This window comes from Acomys minous (genome assembly GCF_964271855.1).
Source record: "Acomys minous genome assembly, chromosome: 9".
NCBI lineage: Eukaryota > Metazoa > Chordata > Mammalia > Rodentia > Muridae > Acomys > Acomys minous.
In genome coordinates this window covers 55,306,795-55,331,275 of record NC_140490.1, presented here as the reverse complement: position 1 = coordinate 55,331,275, position 24,481 = coordinate 55,306,795, and the positions used below count along the sequence as shown (strand labels likewise).

Sequence of the window (24,481 nt, the reverse complement as noted above, 5' to 3'; positions counted from 1 at the left end):
CAAAAAAATGGCATCCTCAGTCTGTCACTCCTTTGCAAGTTTTGCCCCACTCATTTTCTTTCATATTAGGTTTTCACCCTTATCAATCGAATCCAAAATCCCTTGCTGAATTCAACAATGACTTGCATGTAGCTAAGTCAGCAGACATCTCAATTCTTTCTTATTTGACCTCTGAGGCATGGCTCAGACACCAACATATGCCTGTCAGTGTGATCACAAGCCTTATCTTCTGACTTGGCCCTCCAATGCCTTTTGTCTTTAGTGCTGTGTCTTCTGATGTTCCTTCAGTAATATTTTTCCAGACGATTCTAATCACACTCAATCACCCTTTTATGGTATCCAACAACTGAGTTTACTGATAGCTACTGAGTTCCATGTGGTTTTCATAGCAACTTTTGATATATGTACAGTCACCGGCTGATCTTCCTTCCAGAACTGTGAGCCATAGGTGACCAAGAGGCCATCTTATCTCTTTTCTACACTCCACAGTGCCCCTCGAATTTGGCACTTAACTGATACACAGATACTTGATTCAGTCAGATTTTCTCACTGATATGAAAAAATCCCTGTTAAAGTGTCTTCTGGGAGGAAAGATTTATTTTGGTTTATAATTTTACAAATATTAGTCCATAAGAGTGGGGAGGGTGTGGCAGAGAAGAACATGGGCCTCATGCTTGTGTGACAAGCATTCTACTGATTGGGCTCTTTTTCCAGACACATACTTACCCACACATAGAATGAAACTATTTGTCTGGGATTGTAGGAATGTGAAAGCAGTATGTTGTTCTTTTTGAGCTGGTGTAACTCCTTATCTTTGGTGTGCAATGTGCTTACATAGTGTTTAGTGTCTAATGGCATCACATACACACACACACACACACACACACACACACACACACACACACACACACACACCAGAATCCCTTTGTAGTCCACCAGGCTTGGGCATTTCACATAGGCGAACTACAATTTTGGCTCATGGAACTGGCTTTTGTTGTTGGTAGACAGTAAGATTGAGGACCTGAACTGTCCAAATGGATCCGTCACCTCTTCAGCTTTGCTTGCGTGGAAACAGCCTCACCTCTGAGCTCTTCCTTGGCTAATTCCAGTCAAGTCCCACTGTGAGCGTGCCAAGGAGAAAGAAGTGATGCGAACAGACTGGGGAGCTTTAATGCTGCCGGTGACTGCGCCATTACCCAGAAAATGCAGGTTAATGTGGAGAAGGGGAGGGAGCTGTGGGAGGCAGCACCGCAAACCCAACAAGACCTATTAAGTGGAACAGTCATGCAGTGTGCAGAGCAGGAAGGGAGACGGGGGTCAAAACGGCAGCGAGACATCCCTGCTCCTTCATCCAAGCAAACCGTGGCAGGGATAAGGGTTTAAGAAACAAGATTAGAACAACTGCTCAATCAAACTCCACAGACTTGGCTTTTTACAGTGTGTGCCCCGGTCCAGGGTTAGCGTGATGAAAATAAATCCCTGTGGGACAAACAGCCCACCGCAGTGAAAAGATACAGCGGGAGGGCAGAATGTGTGCAATATCTCTCCTGTTCCTAGTAAGTTTCCAGTTGGCTGTATATAAGCTATTAACTTGCAATGTGAAAATAATTCTGCTATAAAGCATAAAACTAACTAATGTAAAATATACATATAAAAACATATTGTAATGAAAGGAAAATTCTCTCTCTCTCTCTCTCTCTCTCTCTCTCTCTCTCTCTCTGTGTGTGTGTGTGTGTGTGTGTGTGTGTGTGTGTGTGTGTGACATGCTGTCCCAGTAGTGGTGGTGCAGGCCTTTAGTCCCAGCACTCAGGAAGCAGAGGCAAGGCCAGACTAGACTACAGAGAGAGTTCCAGGCAGACTACACAGGCAAACTCTGTCTTGGGGGGAAAAAAAGGAAAAAGAAAGAAAATAAGGAATGACTGTCTCATGACCACATTGTAGTTGAGGTTAGTCTTGTAGAACTAGGAAAACTTATTCAAGTCAATATTATGAGGCTAAGGCAGAACTAGTAGGTGAAAATGGAAGAGGAATTAAGAAACGAGAGGTCATTTGGACTATATTAATAGCCAAAGGTGAGATGTCATACCAGGGTAGCAGGAAAGAAAGAAGGCAAGCCTGATGGGTTGAAGGTCTGATGTGTTAAGGTGTCTGTTGAGACTTTGCTGCCACCCTCTGCTTTGTTTCTGCCCTTGTCCTCACTTCCATTGCTGGCCTTTGCTGCATCTAAAGCTAGTACCAAAATGGTGGGGATGCATCAAAGTTCAGATGTGTAAGGTGTCTCTACATCAGAGTCCAGAAAGTTCCTTTTGCTTGACTCTGTCATTCCACAACTCTCTTTTGCTAAGCACTCTCTGGTCACAGTACTCCTGTTTCCTGGGACACCCACACCAGAAAGAGTTTCTCCTTGATCCTTTCCCCATATTCTGTCCGACTGTTGTGCTTGGTGTGGAGTGGCCTCTAGAAATGAGCCCTCGCCTTCCAAGCTGGGTCCTTTAGTCCACAGAGCTGTCCATGGGGTCCTTACCTCCCACCCTGTGATATATTCCCACCTGCGGACCACGTGCTTTTATATCTGTGCAGCTTCTGGGGTGAGTTTCTCTCTCTTCTTGCTTCTTTTCGTTCCCTATTAACATGTAGTTTACTGACCATGAAATCAGCTCCCTAGATATTTTGGTTCCTTATGGTCCAAGACAATAGCTGCATATACTGAAGTCTAAAAGACTTCACCAGGTATGCTAGACATATGTTTCTAGAAGGAATGTGGCACTTTCCCCTGGTCCCTATTCCCTTCCCTTCCTTATTCTTATTTCTCTCAGAGTAAGCCCACAAACCTATAATGTTTCCAGCTTCCAGTCTAAGAAGGGAGACATGCGGGAGGGCTTGCACCTGGGGTGTCTTAAAGAATGTGAAGTCTAGGCTATTGTTGAGGCGTTGCCCCCAAGAAGCTCTGAAACCTGGGCCAAGTTCGCTTGGCTTATGGTACCCGTTCATCTCTGAGGGTTGTCATGGAGAGAGAGAGGGTATTCAGGAATGGAAAGACAACTTCCAAGGTTGAGTAAACCATCTGAGGAAGAAACAGCTCAATTCTCAGTTGCCATGTTTCCGTTTAAAACATGTGTGAGAACCTTTCCAGCTGGAATTTCCCCAACTGCAGATGTAGCAGGGAGAGGGAGAGGGAGAGAGAGAGAGGGCCCCTTTATGCAAGAAACAGGCGAGAAGTGAAGCAGAAATGTGTGGGGCTGTTAAATTATTCCAGCTCTTTCAGTTCAGTGAAAGCTAGAAGGAAAGGTTGTAGGGGAAACTGGAGTGTGTGAGATTAAAAGGCTGCAGAACATAAAAATTTATGGATTTGGTTTTTAGACAACACACACGTGCATGCACACACACATGATAGATAGATAGATAGATAGATAGATAGATAGATAGATAGATAGATAATAAATACTGACAACATTCCTGTCACCTAATAGACACACAGAACTGAGAGAAATGCACACGGTTCTGACCTCGGTAACTGCAGGGACCCAGTCCTTTACTGTTTAAAATTATTTCAGAGTTTGTGCTGTTAAATCAAAAGGTTATCCATAATACATCTGGTGCTATTCATGGGAAAGATCAGGGGTACTCAAAAGACATTTATTCATTATTAATATAGATAATAAAGGATCATTTATGAGGCTTCAGATGAGATTTTTATCATCAAAAGCTTAAAAAGCAAAATTTATTTTTGCTTTAGGACAGACACAGGAGACGTCTATAACAAGAAATGTGAGCGTCAACACAAAGCTGTCAGGTTTGCTCCATTTCCAGACATGGTGAATACTTTATAGCAACAGATTAAAAAGAAAATAAAATTTTGTGCTTTAAATTTCTATCGACAGTGGCTTCCTGATTTATTTCTGGCTTGTCCTTTACCGAGATGGGGTGTTGATGTTCTCTCCTCCTTCCTCTTACCTTTGTGGCTTTTGGCGCCCAAGGAAATAAAATCCACAGGAATTCATCACACTTACAGGATACGAGGGACCAGTGGCAAGTAGAAGACGTTGACTCAAGAATGTTTACATCCTAGTGAGAGTCACAAGTCCTGCGTTTATTGGGCACAACAAGTAATGAGAGAAGGTGACTAAAAAATATGCCTTGTTGAAAAGAGCTGATGGAAGCTTGAGAGACTTGGAGAACTTTTGGATTTTGAACATAGAACTACTGAAATTATCAGCTTGTGTTACTGAAGCTGATCAAAGTGTGTTTTAAAGTAGATTAAACAAAAGAAGTTAGAGTTCTTTTTTTTCAGATTTTATCTTACCTCAGCTTTATAAGTAAGCACTAAGCAATCCATTCCCCAACTGAAGTTATGGCTGGAAAACTTATTGGATTTGGGGCTTGGGGTCCACATTAGCAAGAAATAGAACACCAAGGATGTACCACACAGTAACAACTACAGACCTGACTTTCAGGAGGTGTTTGCTGAGTCAATAAATAGATGAACACTTCCTGCTTGAGCTTGGGCAGTGGTTGAACCAGAGGATAGTGGGCCTATCCTCAAAGAATTTACCCAGTACTGGTACACATAACTAAAAGTGTGTAGTACATACCTAAAAGAGTGCAGTTTGGTTAAGTTTTTTCCATAAAGAATGTGAAGGGAAGATCCAAGATTGAATGGTCCTAGACTATCTTGATTTTAATATTTGATAACAATAATTTAAAATCTATGAATTTGATAAAAACTCATCTCTGCTTAGTTAAGATAAAAAGACAATCAGAGAACATCAAGTCTATTATCTCACTCAAGGTATATAAAGCCCAAACAAAATTCACAGTCTGTTATTAACTGTTAAGCTTTTCTTAACATTCTTTGGGTCAAGAAAGAAACATCGGTGCAACTGCCAATCACTGGAGAGAAAGGATGGTTATAGTGCACTAAGAATGCTTATGAAAGATCCTGGGTGTCATGTGGTAAGATTGGTGCTCAACATCCGTCCATTCATCCATCCATCCATCCATCCATCCATCCCATCCCATCCCATCCACCTGTCTTTCCACTATCCATCCATCCTCCTAATGTCCACCAGGTACACTGCAGAGACAGGAAGGGTAAAAACACACACCGGTTGCTGTCCCTTATTTGTATTCCTTCCAAACTTTATGTAGGGTCTAACAGTCTAGATCAGTTAGCACTCAGAAGATTCAAAGCTGATTGGGTGTCACCTATCTCAGCATAGCCAGAGTGGACATGGTTTCTCTGAGTTATCAGGGGTCTTAGACCTTAGTCATCAGCTTTGTTGTTTTGAGAGCAAAGAGGAGAGCAGGCAGGAGGCAGTTTCTCTTCCGAGAGTGCAGTTTGTAGTGGGTGAGTGAAATGCGGGAGTAGAAAGCAAAAACTGCAGGTTCCTTGGTGGTGGGAGTGGAGTTTCAGAAAAGGCCTTTTGGTCCTTCAAGGGAGATTGGCTTCCTTGCTTCATGCAAGTTGTTCCTGAAAATCAACTACTTTACTTTTTAAACTCTTACCATAATTCTACAAGGCATTGCTATAAACCCACCCTCATGAGGTTTACTGAAAACCTCCTCTCTTAAACTTTTACCCTTCAAGTGCCTGAAGTAAACTCCGCTGCTCAGAAAGCACATGCAGAAAGCCCATGTCTCTGCAGTTGATGGGGTCAGTAAGTTAAAGCCATGATAACTTAGTAGTAGCATCCAGTCTCTCATCTCTGAACCTGTTTGCTTTGGATGGTGTGTTAGTTTTGTCACATGGTCCTTTTCCCAGAGAAGCTGTGGATTTTTCTCAATTTTCTTGACATATCGATAGTCCAGGCAGAGGGGACCGTGTATGGGCCTTTAAAGGAGATTCTCCGGACGTTTTCATTGTGTTGAAGCATATTCAAGAACCTTGGCAGAAATCTCTTCTGTCCCAAATGTTAATGAGGCGCGACATGATGTATGGCTGTGTGGGGCAGCTTTCCCTCTCTTTCAAGTGAAAAGTATCATCTCACCAACATCTCTTACACAAAAGGTTGTCAATCTTTCTCTTCATAGCACAATAATACATCTTTATTAAATAACTGGGTATTCATTTTTTAATTGTACAAAGTTAACTTTTGCTTTTTAAAAAAAAAAATCATGAATACGTACTGATAATAAAATGCCTCAAATCCCTAAGCCAAAGAAATGCAGATAAAAATAAATCTTAGTATACAATTTCATATTAATCTTTGCAAATGCATTTAAAATTAGTGAACCAATCGTCTCAGACTTAGACAGATGTAGCCGTAACAAGAGCATTGTATCTGGGGGCCAGTCTTTTGTAGAGGTCTGTGGTGCTACACGCCATCTTGTTTGTAAAACTGGAAATGAAGAATATGGTTCACTCCTTTGATGAGAAGCCAGTGTTTGTTTGTTTTTTGCTGTTGTGCAAATACTCTGTTCTGAGTAGAACTTGAGATAAACACATATGGATCTCATTTTCAGTTGTCAAAAGATGATTTCTGCCTCTACTCTCTGTATTTAGGTGGCAATAAAAGTCTTGCTTAACATATAGGAAGCTGTGAGCTCTAGGAAATATTTTAGAACTAGCTAGCCAGTCTAGGAAAGTATGGCTAAACCTCATCTTCAGTATATAAAGCCCAGTGTCTTTCAAACTCTTCCTCTTCACTCAAAGTTGTCAGATGTGGAGCCATGAACCTGTGTACTCTCAGGGGCACATTGACGGAGTTCTTTTCTTTGGAAGGTCTTCCAAGTCGATTTCACTAGGACCTTCTGACCCAGCTCGTGCACTCTAAGCCACAGCAGCAGTGGAAACACTTCAAGCTTTTTATTTGCAATAGGACTTTTCCAAGAGCTCCATGCCATCTTAAGTCCAGTCCTTAGCTGAGTGTACTGGTGCAGGCCTTGGGAGGCAGAGGTGGGAGGGTCGCTGAGTTCAAGGCCAGCCTGGTCTGTATAGCGAAGGGCTATGACTCATAAAACAGAAATTTGGTCCTTGATGTCAAAACACTATTCGCAGGGCTTTACTCACTACTCCCTGCAGTGGGGAACCCCTGCTTCATGGGCTAGCTTTTACAGTTAGCTTCAACTTCAATACCCCCAGCACCGCAGCGGGGAGATGGATAAAGAGCCCTGTCCGTACTTGGGAATGCGGATAGGAACAGCTACTACGGAGATGATATGGAGGCTCCTTCTGGTATTCGCAGTAGCACTGCTGAGAGACCCAGCGGTGCCACTACTGAATATACAGCCACACAAAGTCACTTTGTCAGAGACATCTGCGCTTCCTCATCTCCGAATTTATGGATAAAGGAACTGTGGTGTGCACACTCAATAGAATACTATTAGCCATAAAATAATGAAACAATGTGGGCAGAGCTAGAGATCGTTGTGTTAGGTGAACCAACCCAATTACAGAAACACAAGACCCTCACCAGCTCCCTGGGACTTTCTTATCTGATGCGCCTTTTAGAAACATGAGCTTCCTTCCTTTCCTGTTACAATGTCTGTGGCCGTGTTAAAGCTCCCTGACACCACCACTTGCCGTACGCCTGTGATTCTGTGGCCAAGGGTCTCCAGTTTTGTTGGAGTAACTACTGCATTTGTAACAGGCTCATCACAAACTGTGTTCAGCGGAGTAGGATAGCCTAGATTAGCAGATCTCCTAAAACCCATTGACGGGCAGCTTTCATTTTAAAGATGGCTCCTTTGATGTCTGTTTCCCTCAGAAGATTGTAACTGTGGTCCACTAACTTCATTATAACCGGCCATAGTCCAGGAGGCCTGTAGACACGCTTTTACCTTGGATTCTATCTTCAAATAGTCTGATATTAGATATGAATGCAAATACAGTGGAATGTAAAGCGCAAGGGCACAAGAATGAATGAGGACTTTATTAATAGTGCAGAATCTTTACACTATAACTCACTTCTTTTTTTAATACTTCTTTTTAAAGAAAATTTATTTATTTACTTTACATCCCTCCTCTCCCTCTGGTCTTGCCCTCCCTATCTCTTCCTCCTATCTCCCCTCCCCTACTTCTCAGGAAAGGGGAGCCCCCGACACACCAATACACCTCAGCACATCAAGTCATATCAGGACTGAGCACAGCCCCTTCTGCTGAGGCCAGGCAAGGCAGCAGAGTCCACATCAGAGACAGCTCCTCTTTCACTCAGTATGGGACCCAGGGGAAGACTAAGATGCCCATTGGCTACAAAGGTGTAGGGACCTAGTCTATAGAACAAGCCACTTCTTAGAGTTTTCACATTGTATAATGTTTACAAAGAAGGCTGAATTGCAGGGTAGGGGACAAGAGTCAGCGCTTTGTATGCTTTATTTTTTTATTTTTATTTTTATTTTTTATTAACTTATTCTTGTTACATCTCAATGGTTATCCCATCCCTTGTATTCTCCCATTTTCCCCTTATTCCCCTCCCCTATGACTGTTCCTGAGGGGGATTACCTCCTTCTGTATATGCTCATAGGGTATCAAGTCTCTTCTCGGTAACCTGATGTCCTTCCTCTGAGTGCCACCAAGTCTCCCCCTCCAGGGGACATGGTCAAATGTGAGGCACCAGAGTATGTGAGAAAGTAATATCCCACTCTCCACTCTACTGTGGAGAGTGTTCTGACCATTGGCTAGATCTGGGTAGGGGTTTAAAGTTTACCGCCTGTATTGTCCTTGGCTGGTGCCTTAGTTTGAGCGGAACCCCTGGGCCCAAATCTGCCTATCATAATGTTCTACTTGTAGGCTTCTAGGACCCTCTGGATCCTTCTACTTTGCCATTCTCCCATGCTTCTCTCATCCAGAGTCTCAATAGGATGTCCTCCCCTCTGTCCCAGTTTCCTGGTAAGTGAAGGCTTTCGTGGGACATGCCCCTTGGGCTAGTATTTTTTTTTTTTTAATAAAAATTTCAACTTTCAAATTTAGAAGTAAACTTTTATGATCCTGTGTGCTTATTGATATGTAAGAGTGTAAGGAGGTGATCTGAAAGCAAAACAGGCCTCAGTTTATTCTATTCTTCATACAGAGATTACAAATTTCCCGTGGGCCCCTGTCTTGGTTTCCCAAATGAATGGACTCACCAGATTAACAAGGCACCGCTTCAGACTTCTCGTAAGCCAGCTAGGCCATTTCCCATCACTCCAACTGCAGCATCAAAGCGGACTTGACATTTAAATGTTTCCTGAACATTCAGGATGGATGCAACAAGCTCCCTAGAAACACAGTGCAAGAATTTACGATTCAATGGGACATTGTCGTTAGGGTAGATTGTACTGTCTGCAAGTGAATTCTAATAATGAGCATATACAAAGGGCTGTGCAATGCCAGGCAGCCAAGGGAGGCATCTGTGACAACATGACATTAGGCATGAAATCCGAAAGACAGCAAAGTTAAGAAAGGAGGAAGGGGATAAAAATCCAAGAGGTACATCAGGTTTGTTTGCTGTTATAATTTTAATATTGTACCTTGTAGACAGTAGTTCTTGGTAACATGCCCCTTCATCAATGTTTACTCCTATCTGTCCAATATTTTCAGGTGGGAAATATATGTAAATACATTGATATAGTAATGGGTTCAGACAGGACAGTAGGTGTATAGTGGCAAATAAGATTCTTGTGTGTGTGTGTGTGTGTGTGTGTGTGTGTGTGTGTGTGTGTGTGAGAATGCATATGTTCGTGCATGTGTGTGCCCATGTGTGTGTGTGTGGGTGTACATATTCATGCATGTGTGTGTCTGTGCATGTGTGTGGGTGCACATGTTTGTGCATGTGTGTGTAAGTTTATGTAGGGGTACACATGTTTATGCATGTGTGTACCTGTGTGTGTGTGATGCACATGTTTATGCATGTGTGTGCCCATGTATATGGGGCATATATGTTCATGGATGCGTGTGCCTGTGTTTATGGAGGGGATGCACATGTTTGTGCATATGTGTGCTTATGTATCTGTAAAGAAGAAGATAACCTTAGATGTTAATCCTCAAAATGACACCCAAGGTTAAGAAGATTTCTACCTTTAAAAAGATTTGTTTTTATTATTTTGTTTGTAGAAGTGTTCACCCACATGTACTTATGTGCATCTGCACTAGGCCGGACAATTGTCTCTGCCTCCCTGACTTTCTGCCTTTTTTTTTCTTTTACAAATCTCTACCTTAGACTAACACAGTGACAGCTTGTGAGAGGACTCATGTAAACACAACAGCATTACCTTGGCAACATTTCTCCCTCAGTGAGGCAGCAGAGAGTCTGGATCTCCCACACGTGGCTGGTAGGAATATAGTGTGCAGCGGATCCATCAAAGCTTGGCAGTTTCTTCAAAATCAAAGCACACAATTACGCAGGGACTGAGTGATTACATTTATCCTGGAGATATAAAAGCATATCATCACAAAGTGATTTCTGCATACAATTGTTTATAGCAGCTTTATTTAAAATGTCCCCAAACTGAAAAGAACCCATATGTCCTCCAATAGGCAAATGCTTCAAAGACTGTAGTCCCCTTCTCTTCATAGGGTACTCAGCTATAAAAAGAACTATAAAGAGAATAGAAAACAATTAATGCACACAATAGCTAGAATCTCTAGACAATTAGAAAAATAAAAAAGTCAGTTCACAGGAGGTGACATGTTGTATTATTCCATTTGTATAAAATTCTTGAGATGATTCTGTGGTCCAATTGGAGAGCAGACTGGCATTTGAGAGAGTTAAAACAAAGCATGGAGTAACAGGGACCCAGGCAGGGCACTGAGAGGCCAGCTTAGGCAATTGTGTGGTAAGGAACATATTCTGTCTATTGGCAGTGTTCATTTTCTTTCATAAAGATTATTCTAATTTATGTCCACTGCTATTTGCAAAGGAGACAGCAGATACTGCCATCTCTCAACCTTCATGACATATGATGTCATACCTGTAGACTTTTACCCAATTAGAAAATTGGGAGGCGGCGTCAGGCAGATCTCTGTGAGTTCGAGGCCAGCCTGGTCTACAAAGCGAGTCCAGGACATCCAGGGCTACGCACAAAGAAACTCTGTCTCGAAATCTCTTCCCCCAAAGAAAATTGATAGTGACTTTGTTTTCATATATAAGTTACATATGAAATTGAGCATGTTTTATGTATGTTTAAAGGTCATTTGTGTTTCTGTTTCACTCAGGTCTCTGTTTCCCAGCTGCCATTGTATGAGGTGACCTGCTTGCTTTGTCCTGCCCTGCCCGCCAAGCTCACGTACACCTTGATGTCTTGGTGGAAAGCAGAGAACAAATTGTAGGAGATGAGGCTCTCCTTCCACCATGGGGGTACCAGGCACTACACTCTGGTAGGTAGTCTTGGCAGCAGGTACTCTACCCTCTAAGCTATCTTTTCAACCCTAGTCTTGGTCTTATATTTAAATTTTTATCCCTGGTTCCTCTTAGAACAAGTAGGCACGCGGCACACTGTCCTATCAAAGGGTAGGGTCTTAAGAATGACTGACCGTTCCCTGTTGGGGCCTCTGAGTCAGATCCCACGAGTTCTAGACCATTTCAGTTCCACACAGAAGGTCAGGGCACGTTTATGGCCAGCCCCTCTTTATATTTTGAAGCTTACGCCATCTGCCAATCTTCCTTTTGGCCGTGTGAGGTTGCATCATTCTGCTCCCTCGGGTCATTCCCCCTGAGACTCATGACCCTTGTTGCCTTTAGTCCCTAGAGGTGTTCCTGTAGTGCTTACTCTTTGTCAGGCCCAAAGAAAACTCCACCTCCCCAAACAGCGTTCCTCAGGAACTTGTGAAGCGGGTACCCTCTCTAACAAAGAAGCCATTTCCCTTTTCACTGAGTGAAGGGACAAATGGCGGCTGTCATCTCTGTTGAGTATTAGCATGCCAAAGTGCATGCTGGCCTCCAGGCTTCCTCAGTATCACAAGCACCTCTTCTCATCGCCCCCTACCTTAAACCTTTTCAGCCCATGGGATTCCCTCTCCCCATAGGACAGCCCCCATTCCCCATTATCACTTCTCCTTATAGTCCCATTTCAGCTCCCTTCCCTGTGTGTATGGCCGCTCTGTCTGTGCCTTCTCCTTTGTCTGTGTGATTTGTCTTCATCTCACTCTTTCTGCCCCCTCCCCTCTCTGCTCTGCTCTTGCTTGTCTGCTGGCCAGGTCCAGCCTGATGGCGGTGCTCAGCCTATAACTTTCTCTTTCTGCTCTGCATTTCTCAGATGCCCCTGGACGTTCTTTCTCTCATATCTACAACAAGAACCTTCTCTTTAACCATTCCATAGGTCAGTCATGTTTGTACACTCTTGGGGGGCAGACATGGGCATGGGTTTGCCCTCAAGAGCCCTGTGTGTGAGGACTTCTACATAATTTTTTCTTTTGGAGAAAAATTGTCCTAGTTCCAATAAGAATCAAGATTTAAGGTGTCATGATATTATACTGTGCTCTATGCAAAGCTGAAAGCTCTCATGGTCCCTTCTCTTGTTCTCTTTCTCACTCCCTTTGACGGCTCGCCATTGTCCTCAGATTGTCTTCTCCTTCTTAACAGCTTGCTTCTAACAAAAAAAAAAATCTGAGAAGCTCGTTCACACTGAGGTGTGACTGATGGCTGGCTGCTGGATGACAGTTAAGCCGCGGCTCTCTTAGAAGCCTTTGAATGTAATGTATTCCAAACCTGAATCTGGGGAGAAAGTTGAAATGCTGACAATACAGACAGCAGATTAGAGTGGGAAAGTGTCTACCCCATAAACACTTTCTACTCTAGAAATTTGAACATGGAGGTGGTGTTTATTCTTGCTACTCCTCCATGAGAGCCCAGCCCCTGTTAGGAGCTGTCACAGAGGCCAGCTTCTGACCGTAATGAGCATGGGTCGATGGTTCCAGGATGCTATTCACGTGCAGTGCCCCAAATCACTAAAAGACGCATGACGGTAAGCAGTAACAGTTCCCTTAACTTTCCTCTTTTAGCTACTCACACTGGGGCAGATGGTGGTATTTCTCTTCCTCAATAAAGCATTATTTGTTCTGCATGTACATACTACTTCATGGGTTCCTATACTTTTAGGAAGCAGTATTTTTTAATGGCATTTTTTTAAAACTAAGAAAGGCAAAACAAAAGAGTAATTCTAGAATAAAAGCATCTTTTTTGTTGTTGTTTTTTATTTTTCCAGACTGGGTTGCTCTGTATCCTTGGCTGTCCTGGACTCGCTTTGTAGACCAGGCTGGCCTCAAACTCACAGCGATCTGCCTGCCTCTGCCTCCCAAGCAAGAAAAGCATCTTTTATCAGGAGCAGAGGAGAAGGATGGTGCAGTGGATAAAGTGCCTATTGTGTAAACACGAGGACCTGAGCTGGCTTCCCCAGCATCCATGTAAACAGCAGGCTTGGTGGTGAGGTCTACAATCCAAGTCCTGAGAAGGTCCCGAGAAGCTGGTTCTCTGGCACTCACTGGCCAGCCAGTGTAGCCAATCAGTTCAGTGAGAGAACATCTCGTAAGAAATATGATGGAGAATGGCTGCCTCCACACGTATGTGCAAACGTGTGCATGTGCATCAATACATCCACCCACCCAGTGCTTATAAGCAACAGAAGCTGCCGTCGGTACAGTCCTGAGCCTGGCAACTCAAGACCTTGGGCTCTGGCGTATTTGCTGCCTTTTGAGGCCCGGCTACCTGGTTCACGGATGACGTCTTCTTTTTCTGTCCTCACTGGGTGGAAGTGACAAGGTGTGTCTCCAGATCCTCTCTTCTCTTACATGCGCACCGACCACACTCATGATCTGATTGCCTGCCATCGACACCATCGCCGGCGTTTTTGTCCCAGGGTTGGGGGTGGTTCTCAGAGGATTATAAACGTGAAGTCCGTGCATAGAACTGCACGTTTCTCCTCTTCATTACAGGCTGAGTCCCTTTCCTGCCATTGATGTCTCCCTCACCGCTTCAGTTGGTTGCCTTTCTGGTTCTTCTCTCGTTGTTCCATTTTCCAGATGTGGTCCTGTTTTGTATTTACTCCAAGCTTTTTTTTTAAAGCTGTTTGTAAAAGTCACATCAATTGTTTCTTGCTCTTTGCCTCCTCCAGAGAAACTGCAATTTGCAAAAGGCTTAATTAGGATCTCTCAGAATTTGATGCACTTTAGGATTTTAATATGTACCATAGTGCAACATAATCTCTAAGTTTCTTAGCTTCCTCCAAATAGTCTTTCTCAAACCTAGTTCTCCCGTATAGTTATGCTTTCCTAAAATATTTCCCTCTAAGGGAAACCTGAAAAAAAAACCCAGATAAACATTATTACATCAAAGTTGCAAGCTCCTCCACGCCACCATTTAGCATTGTGGTTGATGTAAGCTTTTTTAAAAAGTGAATTCTGAAACTCATTTGGATGTTGTTTTCATAATAAGCCATTTTAATGAGCACATATGTTGTTGTTTTAAGGGCCCATTTCATAATGGAAAGAGTACACTCTGGACTATATTGCAGATTTGATTCAGGCACTTCCTTCCTCCTCATGCACTCAGCTGTTTATTAATCAGCCTGCCTACACGGTCTGTTTTCGTTCACTTTGATTTCTTTGTGTTTAAAGTTCAGGCTTTAAATTTTTAGTACTAAAAATGAAGACAACTGCTTTCAGTTGTTTGTTTGTTTATTACTCCAACTAGATATCTAAGCAGTTCCAGGCTGCGAAGAGAAGAAAGAAAAGATGAGAGCAAGACCTGTCAACACATTGGCTTATTGTACATGGAGCCCTCAGAATGAGCCAGTCTGCCTGAGATTGTGTGGCAAGGGCATTTGCTTCATTGCATAGACTTTAAAAAAAAAAAAGCAGGTACCTTGAATGGTACCTTTTATGTTTTGTGGCTGTGATTCAGAGAAGTGCCCATCCATCCATTGCCTCCTCCTGATGTGTTCAGCCTTTAAGATGCTCCTCTTGTGTCCATGAAGAGGACACAGCGCTATGAAGCACCAAGATGCCAGAATGCCCACATTGCTCGTTTTATTTAATGAGGCATAACACTTTCCCACTTACCTTGCACACCTGCCACATTTCTTGGTGGGACTCCTCCATTCAGGATAGCAGTTTAGCAGAACGTGTTTAAACACGGAGAACATTTAGGGAGGGTCTTTTTCCTTCTGTCCAACAGGTCATTTGAAAGAAGAAAAATGTATCTGCAGTAGTCAGAAAAACCACAGTTCAAAAGTCTGCGGAGTTAGCTGCCCGGGCTGATAGTTTGTTCCCTTGTGACAAGAATAGAAGGAAGCAGAGACCCTGAGCAAAGATGGAGGAAGTGCAGGATGGTCCTCTGTTAAGTTCTCAGGACCATCAAGCCCAACATAGATGCCTGATCAAAACAAAAGTGCTTGCAACGAGGTGGGGGAGTTTCCCCATGAAGTCTAAAGACAGAGGACAGATGGAAGACCGTGTGATCTGCCTCTTCTCTTGTGGGCACCTTGGACTCGCCTGTGGGCACCACCTGGATTTATTGGCACATGTAGTAGATTTTATTTATTCATCGACATGTGGATGCACAAAGAATTCAACTCCTTTATTTCTTAGTCACTGACATAATCTTCCTTATTAGTGCTTGGTAATGGTGATGCTAGTAGTACACACATTTGGAACCACTCAGTGTCATCCTTGGTCTGACTCTACCATTCTAATATTTTTTGGAAGGGTTTAATGCTCTGTCTCAATGTCCTTTATTATCTCTTAGAGTCAAGCTAAAAACCTTTAAAATATTTTTTTTTAACCTTGACAAGTGTATTCTTGTAACAATAAAAATAAAAATATTCTTACAATAAAGGCTTTAAGTGTGTGGAAGTTTGCAAAGTATCCAGGCAAGTTTATTTATAATTGTGTGCATCTGGGCATTCTGTAGATGGGATGGTGGTATCTGGCTAATAAAATTAACTCATAGTACAACTCACAGTTACATATTTATTCCATTAATTTGTTTTTCTTGGTTCAATTTCAATAGAAAGAAACAGTGTTGCCAAAGCCCAGGTCTTCATTCTTGGTTCTGTGCATAGTGTGATCAAGAGCAGCAACTTTCCTGGATCTCTACAGCAGTGGCGCTCAACCTGCAGGTCGTGACCCCTTTGAGGGTCTGCATATCAGAGATCCTGCGTGTTTATGTAATATGCATAGTGTAATATTTACAAAACTACAATTATGAAGTAGCAATGAAAGGATTTTGTAACTGGGGGTCATCATGACCTAAGAAACTGGATTAAAGGATTACAGCCTTAGGGAGGGGGAGAACCACTGCTCTACAGCTTTTGTGTATTTCTCCTTTGTTTCGTTTGGGCTATTCTTGCTTTGTGAATAGAGTAGCCACTACAACTGCCAATAACAAAAAAAAATGTAAAGTGCCACTTTTAACATATGCCCAAACACATGTACACACTCAGAATTTGTGTATTATAAAATTATTAGTGAGAAGCATTATAACACTCACTTTCTCCACCAGAATATTACTACACACATTATCCATAGTTATCCCCATCTTGTTCCCTACAGTTTACGTGAAATGCTTCCTCTTTTAAATTTTCAGTTCTTGGATATTATATTTTAAAAAATATAAACAGCTGTCTATTGCCCCCTGGTTCAGGTTTCTCTGCAGCAGAGACAGCACTTTTAATTTCTGTTGATTACTTCTGTGTGAGTCTTCACAAATAAGCAAACACCTCCATTTCCTTGCTTCAATTTTTATTTCAGTGTTACAAATTTGACAAATATCATCTATAGTTTCCTCAAATTTTCCTAAAATACAAAAAAAAATCTTAAAAAATAAAATAAACCAAAGTTAATTAGGTGCCTTGAACTCACAGCAATCTGCCTGCCTCTGCCTCCCCAAGTGCTGGGATTATAGGCATGCACCGCCATGCCCGGCCAAAAGTCACTCTTTATCCAAACGTTTTTTTCCCCGTCACATGATGATTCACTTAACATTGTGCTCCCTAAAGTGGTTGTAAGATCGAAACTAGCTTGTGTTTCTGTAAAATTCTCCTCCCTGCTGGGCCCTATACAGAGAGGGCTGCACGTAATCTTGATTCTTTTGAGTACTGTCTTTGCTATGACACAACTGAACTCCCACATCACACACATCTGCTGTGAATAATGAGCTGGCATCTCAGTTGGAACGAGACAAGAAAATGGACACTTGGTCCTTGTAAAACAGTTGTACCGTCTCCTTGCTGAAAGGAAGGATTCAGTGTGCCAGGCACAGCCCCACTCTTGCTGTGATGTGACCACCTCTAACGCCAGCATGGCTCCCCATCATAGACCATGGGGGCAGGGATCCTGTCTGGAGTCTTCAGACATAGTACTCAAAGTACGCCGTCCGTTTCTGAACAGTACTGCGCGGTCCACGAGCCCTGGATCCACAGGACAGAGGTAGCCACAAGGGCTCATGGCCTGTTTTTGTCCTAGATAATGCATCATTGGAAGAAGCAGGCGCAGTCACACACTCCAGGCTTGTATCCCCATGTTCTGCACACAGCCATGTAGTTTTGGTTCCATATATAATTTTTTAACAGTGATTTTCTGTGCTTACACTCAAAATATTTAATATTTAGCTTCCATTCTTTATTAACAAGTACTGTTTGTCTTGGCTTTTGTGACACACTGTGCTGACTAAGAGCTGGGATTGACGCCATGTGCCCCTTGGCCAGGTCTAGGGCAAGGACGCGTGATCTTCTCAGGACTCAGCCTGCCTCACAGGTGCTGAAGGTCCCCACCTGTGTCTGCTGCGGCACACACCAGCCACCCTGCACTCACATGGCTGCCACCATCCGGATCTCTATCACAATAGGCCCTATGGGAGGAGCTTGGACTCTCAATGCAGTATTAGTGCCTTTGGAAAACGGAGTAGCTGGGAAGTTGAAGCTAGCCTGTCTGTTCTTGTCCCTTGAGCTCCAGCCTTCAAGCAGTTGGCAAGCAAGGCTTAGTAAAGTGAGAGCATCTGGCCATTAGTCCTCGGAAGACATCTGTAGAAGGATGGAGTGATGATACAGGGATGTGATTCTCCCTCCCTCCCTTCCTCCCTCCTTTCCTTCCTCCCTCCCTCCCTCCCTTCTTTCCTTCCTTTAACTTTTTATTGATTCATTGTGAGTTTCACATCATGCACCCCAACCTACTCACTTCCCTGTCCTTTCATACTCACCCTCTCTGCCCTTGCAACTTCCTTTCCCAAAAGGAAACAAAATATTAAAAAAAAAATAAAAAGAAACAACAAAACACATCTTGGTATGGAAGCTGCAGTATGTCCTGCGTGGTGTGTCACCCAGTATTAACTTTTGCACAGACAACTTGACTTGCGCATGTTCACTGCAATGAGTCACTGGTGTGGCTCGAGGCCTCTGGCTTCTGCTGCGCTATCCATGCTGGGTCCTCCCTGAGACTCCTCCCACACAGCCTGTTGCTGCCCTGTGTCGTGCAGATCCCGATGCGTTGGATCTGTAGGGCCAGCCTCTTCACGGACTCCAGCAGCTCATAGATGGGGTAGATGTTGGGGTGGGACAGCTCAGAGTCCTGGACCTGGGCCTGGGTGGGAGCTGAGCTGGTCAGCCTGCCAGCTCTCCTGTGCCTGAACCACCAGGGCCAGCCCTCCGATTTGCCTTTACGTGCCTCTGTTCAAAACCCTATGGAATAGAAACTTTGCAAAAAATATATTTTCCTGCTTTGGAGCCTTTTCCCACCTCTCCAGTAATAGTGGAGTTGACATTGTCACTGATGACTTAATTATGATTCCCTGTGGGGATAACGGTAAAGCAAAGGATTGGAAGACAGAACGAACACATTTATTTCTTTGGATTCAAAGGCAGAGCCACGTAGTGGAAGATCCCTCGTTCTGTCTTTCTTTGGAAGATCTTTCTGTGCAGGCAAGGGCTTTCAGAATCCACTTAGCTCTATTGTTTTCCAAGCAATGCACAAATGCAGGGCTACAGATTGTGAATCACGCACAAGCAGTAGGAGAACATTTCTTTGTTATCCAACCCTCATTATTAAGCTTAGGTTTTTTTTTTAAAGCTTCTTAAGTTAAGTGGGGGCTTCTCATCCTTATTTAGTTAGAAGAGGCAGGCACAGACCACCAGACCCTCCTAACACCAAATGCCCTTGCTGCTTTACATACAGTGTCCCCGTCCATAACTGAGATGTGATTCAGTGTTCATTTTGTCTTCTACCACCCGGCTTCCTCTCCACCTTTGTGTCTGGGAGGCAGCACTGTGCTGATGCCCTGTTGCTCTCAGTGGCAGCATATTTTCCCAATGAAGAGACAGGGAGCTAATTAACACAGCCTACAGCACAGCACAGCACAGCAGCAGCAGCAGCAGCAGCAGCAGCAGCAGCAGCAGCAGCAGCAGCAACCCTCCCTGGATGTTTGGTAGGACACACCCTAGCCAGGAGTGGCATGTCCAGAAAGGACCCAGCCCCTACGAAGCATAAAATTGCAGGGGACAGAATAGATAAGAGGCATGTCACAGCAGCTGGCCTTAAAAGTGGTCAAGGTAAGCATCCATCCAAAGAGCAGATGGAAGGGCAGGTGTGGCACGGCCTCTCCAGCATTCCAGAAGAGCAAGACTGAGAGTGGAGACATGGAGGAGAAATGATGGAGCTGAAAATGCCTGGTCTGGCCATTAATCTAGGGAGACAGTCAAGCTAAACTCTTAACGCCTTTGTAGAACGGAACATTTTGAAGATATTTAGATTATTTAGAAATATGCCAGGGAGTTTGGAGGTCCAAATTCATTACAATTTCATGACTTCAAAAAAGGTTTGTGCGTCTGGAGCATTCTGTAATCCTTATGAAAGAAACATAAAAGAGTTTCTTCTGTTTTTATCTCTGTCCCTTCCTCTTGTCTTCTTTCCCTTCTTCCTGTTCTCCTTTTATCCCTCCCTCCCTCCTTCCTGCTTTCCTTCCCTCCCTCCCTTTTTATATGTTTTCCTTTTCTGTAGACAATGAAAATCTGTTTTCTATCTTGTAGTAAAAGATCTTTATCTTTAGCTTGATTTGATGATTTATTATCATCTATATATCTTAGTAATTTTACTTCATGACTCTCAAATGTCTTTCAACCTTAAAATTTCTCATCAATATTACTTTGTATGCAATCATACTAATACCTTTATTTCACACACACACACACACACACACACACACACGCACACGCACACAAACCATCAAACATCTAGTCACTGTCAGTTCAGGATTTGCAGTGTTTAACTTTGAAATGGTAAGTATGGGTTTAAAAGTTCTGTCTTAATTTTTGTGGAAAACTTTTGTTAATTTTGAACTATGTCCCAAATGCTCATCAGAGTGAGGTGAGAAAACAGCAGGAGGGAAGACAGCGACTCGCCTGCCTCAGGGTCCGGCTCCTCAGCAGGTGCCCACCAGGCGAAGGCATCTCCTCTTCCCCTTCCACTCTGGAGAGAAACTGTATTTGCTTTCTTCTAAATGGGGAAGACCTTTCACTTCCACTTGAGATGTTAAAAATTAGGGACTTCCTTTTATCCCACAAGAGATTACTAAGTAAAAGTATAAAATTTAGTGTCCCTGGTTTTAAAAAAATGTAAACCCATTGTATTAAAATCGGTGTCAAAGATTCAAGATTTTTTTTCTAGTGCTAGAAGGAAAAAAAAAAAAAAGAAAGAAAGAAAGAAGAAGAGGCAGTGGGGGGAAAAGATAGCAGGAGATAATAATAAAGTCAAGAAACAGAACAGAGGGCCTTCGTGTCTGTCCAGAGGGACACCATCTTTTAATATAGTCACTTAAAAATACATGCATTGCCACACTTTTCATTAGCCTTAATTTTTTCATCAATCATGTTAATTTATACAGAGGGCACTTAATAATAGCTAATTAACACTTATGACTTTTGAAATTAAAAGACCTTTGGAGAGATTACTGCTGATTGGGGAAAGAATTTTTTTTTCTGTCCCTCTCTCTTTTAGGAGAGAGAGAGAGAGAGAGAGAGAGAGAGAGAGAGAGAGAGAGAGAGAGAGAGAAATAGCAAGATGGTGCAGGGCCTGGGCATGTTGTGAAGAGAGCATCCCCCTGCCTCACCGATGGCTCAGTACATTGTAGTAACACTGGTTTGGGAATGTGGAGATACGTGCTTTGACACCACCCTAGGAAAAATGGCTCAAATGGGCAACATCTGCCATGAACTAAGTACAGAATACAAACTCCAGGTAATCTTTAAATAGACTGAGACCTTAAGGACATTTGCAAAGAATTCAGTCTAAACAATGCTATCAATAAGCAGAACAACCAAAAAAAATGTATTTGTACTCTCTTTGAGTTAAATAAATTCCCATTAAAAATTTACAAAATTGAATTTTTTCAGTAAGACATGGACTGTCTTCATACTTTTCTGTGTTTACTCTCTGTGCCAAATTTACCTGCTTTGTTTAACCATATCATTTCTTTATGTGTTTCTGCTTTCATGGTTCCTGTATTATTAAGGAGACTTCAAAAAATACTTAGATGGTTAGGATCTCATTATGTGGTTCAAGTTGGCCTTGAGCTAGAGATCCTCCTGCCTCGGCTCGGCTTCCCAATTGCTGGATTACAGGAATGAGCCACCACATTTGGCAAAGAAAAAAAATTAGATATTAATTGTATCTTTGTAATGTCTACAAAACACTTTTGATGTAGTACTTGCTTTGTGTCATTAGCCCATTATGTGTGGGTATGAAAATGAATATCTACAAATAACATTGTATACAAACACTCTATACACAATGGTATATACATACGTAGTACATATGGCATTGCACGGTCATTTATTCTTGTAGATTTACACAGGCATAGATGCTCTTCCGGATTATTTTTGTGTACCAGTAGATGTCTCCCTTCCCTGATTGAAGGGTCAAATCTGAGGTTTTCACCAAATCTGCCTTTTTGTGTTGCTTTGGTTCTGCAGAAATGGAGAAGTTATGGGATGAAAATCATAACACGGGGCTGCTTCAGAGGACTTCCTGGCAGGTTCCCATTTCTTTCACATCTTTTGAGTTTTTCCATTTCATCTAATGGTACATATGGGACCCAAGGTGTTTTTGTTTCTTGTTTTTTGAGACAGGCTCTCTCTGTGTAGCCTTGGCTGTCCTGGACTCACTTTGTAGACCAGGCTGGCCTCGAACTCACAGCGATCCACCTGCCTCTGCCTCCCGAGTGCTGGGATTAAAAGCCTGCGCCACCACGCCCGGCGGGACCCAAGGTGTGTCAAACACTTTATCAAAGTACTGGTATTAGGTTTGGGGTACAGTTGTTTAGGTTGCGGGTTATCACCCCTACATGGAGCACAACTGAGTGTGGGAGTTTAAAATGGAAAAGGCAAAAGCTTGAGTGCACTCCAGCCCAAGATGAACGTATCAGACATATAATGAACCTGAGACGTTTCTGGCACTGTTTGTCCTGTTGCATTGTGGGACTTCACTGCGGTTGTTGTTCTGAACACACAGAACACAAACTTCACACAACGTAGACCATCGTGCTTTGTGACATTGAGAGGTGCTCCCTGAGACTTCAAGGGATTGTCACGTGTGAGGAAACGCACTGGTTCTGTCATCCATACAAAGTTTCTCACCCTACAGAGACATAATGACTCCATTACACAAAACAAAGCGCAGACCTAGCACCTTTGAGTAAATTAGCTCTTTAGCACACACACCTCAGTGTGTAGATTTGATTTCATCTTTAGTTAATGATAAAACTGTCTACATGAAAGAATTGTTTTAAAATCAATTTCCTTATGATTTATTAACCTTCAATTCATGTATCTGTTTTGCATGCCTGTGTACCTTGAGGTAACATAAAAATTTCTTGAGAAAAAAGAGGTCCCCTTTGGAATAGTTTAAGAAGACCCATTTAGGAGATTATGAAACCAGAATATCTAAAGACAGATTAAGAAATACATTTCTGAGTTTAAACAAATGCTTGAATGTTGAATGATTATTAATATTTAATACTGAATTATTATTTTAGTAAAATCAGCAGATTGATGCAGAGAGTGGGGTGGAGAAATCAACATTTGAACAAACAAGGGTAAACAGTCCACAAGAATATTATGCAGCTTGTACCTGGCAGCCTCCGCGGTGAGCAGCACAGCCATGGCCAAGATTAAGGCTCAGGACCTGCGCGGCAAGAAGAAGGAGGCGCTGCTGAAACAACTGGACGATCTGAAAGTGGAGCTGTCTCAGCTTTGGGTCGCCAAGGTGACCGGTGGCGCCGCATCCAAGCTCTCCAAGATACGAGTCGTCCGCAAATCCATTGCCCGCGTCCTCACTGTCATTAACCAGACTCAAAAAGAAAACCTCAGGAAATTCTACAAGGGCAAGAAATACAAGCCTCTGGACCTGCGGCCTAAGAAGACCAGAGCCATGCGCCGCCGGCTCACCAAGCACGAGGAGAAGCTGAAGACCAAGAAGCAGCAGCGGAAAGAGAGGCTGTACCCACCGCGCAAGTATGCAGTCAAGGCCTGAGGTGGCAACGATAATAAAGTACAAGACTTGAAAAAAAAAAAAAGAATATTATGCCAACACTTGAAAATGGTATACATTTAGCTATTTAGAAAAATGCTGACTCACTTTAAAAGACCCTTCAGATTACTAAAGAAGATGAGGAGTCTTTCTAAGAGACTAACTACTTTCCATAGTGAGTGCTGTGCAAGGACTGAAACCCAAGCCTGCTAGTTCGGCACCATTTATAGGATGCTGCAGCACACAGTAACGATCTCTTATCTTTTCTGTGGTGCTGGAATTACTAGTTGCCTATGACATATGGCACTTTTGGTATTAAGGTGACTGGGATTTTGCCTAGTGGACAATAATTTTCTCCAACCATTTAAGCAAGCAGCATTAATGCTACTCACTGAGTTAATCTTTTTAAATGTCGTTATAGCGAAATACCTAAGGCTGGGTACTTTAAAAGGGGGTTTCTGGGATGCATGATTGTGGTTGATGGAAAGTGTCTTAGTGTTTCTGTTGCTGTTAATAAAACACCATGACCAAAAGCAACTTGAGGAAAGGGTTTATTTCCTTTTACAACTCTCAGGTGACAGTCCATGGAGGGAAGCCAAGGCAAGGGACTCACCGTAAGAACATGGAGTCAGGAACTGACACAGAGGCCATGGAGGAACTCTGTTCTAGCTAGGTCCTCGTGGCTTACTCAGTCTGCCTTCTTATAGCACCCAGGACCCCCCCTCCCAGGGGTGGCATTGCATGCAGTGAGCTGGAGCCCACTCATATCAATTGTTAAAATGGTGGAGAAGCAGAAAGAGAAACATCCACGCGAGAAGAGAGCAAACCCATGAGTCAGCCAGCTCAATGAGAACTCAATCTCTCCCGAGAATCCGGCCAACTATTTAAGATAGGTTAGTACGTCTATGACTTACTCATCTCTCACTGCCACATTCCTCCATTGCAGCATCACCACCCGGGGCATCAGCGTTTGCTACATGATCTTTGTGTGACTAACCATATCCAGACCATATCTGGCAGTTGCTTCTCTCCTCGAAACGCTTGTCAGTGTCATAG

At 43.0% G+C, this 24,481-nt stretch overlaps 1 protein-coding gene across 1 annotated transcript; it reads left to right on the top strand.

Annotated features, from left to right (window-relative positions):
* The first annotated feature begins 23,025 nt into the window (after positions 1-23,025).
* LOC311604631 (large ribosomal subunit protein uL29-like) lies at positions 23,026-23,474 on the top strand. The gene has a single exon (XM_084794656.1). It carries the CDS (start codon positions 23,057-23,059, stop codon positions 23,426-23,428), a length of 372 nt encoding a protein of 123 aa, XP_084650782.1. The 5' UTR covers positions 23,026-23,056; the 3' UTR covers positions 23,429-23,474.
* The last annotated feature ends 1,007 nt before the right edge of the window (positions 23,475-24,481 follow it).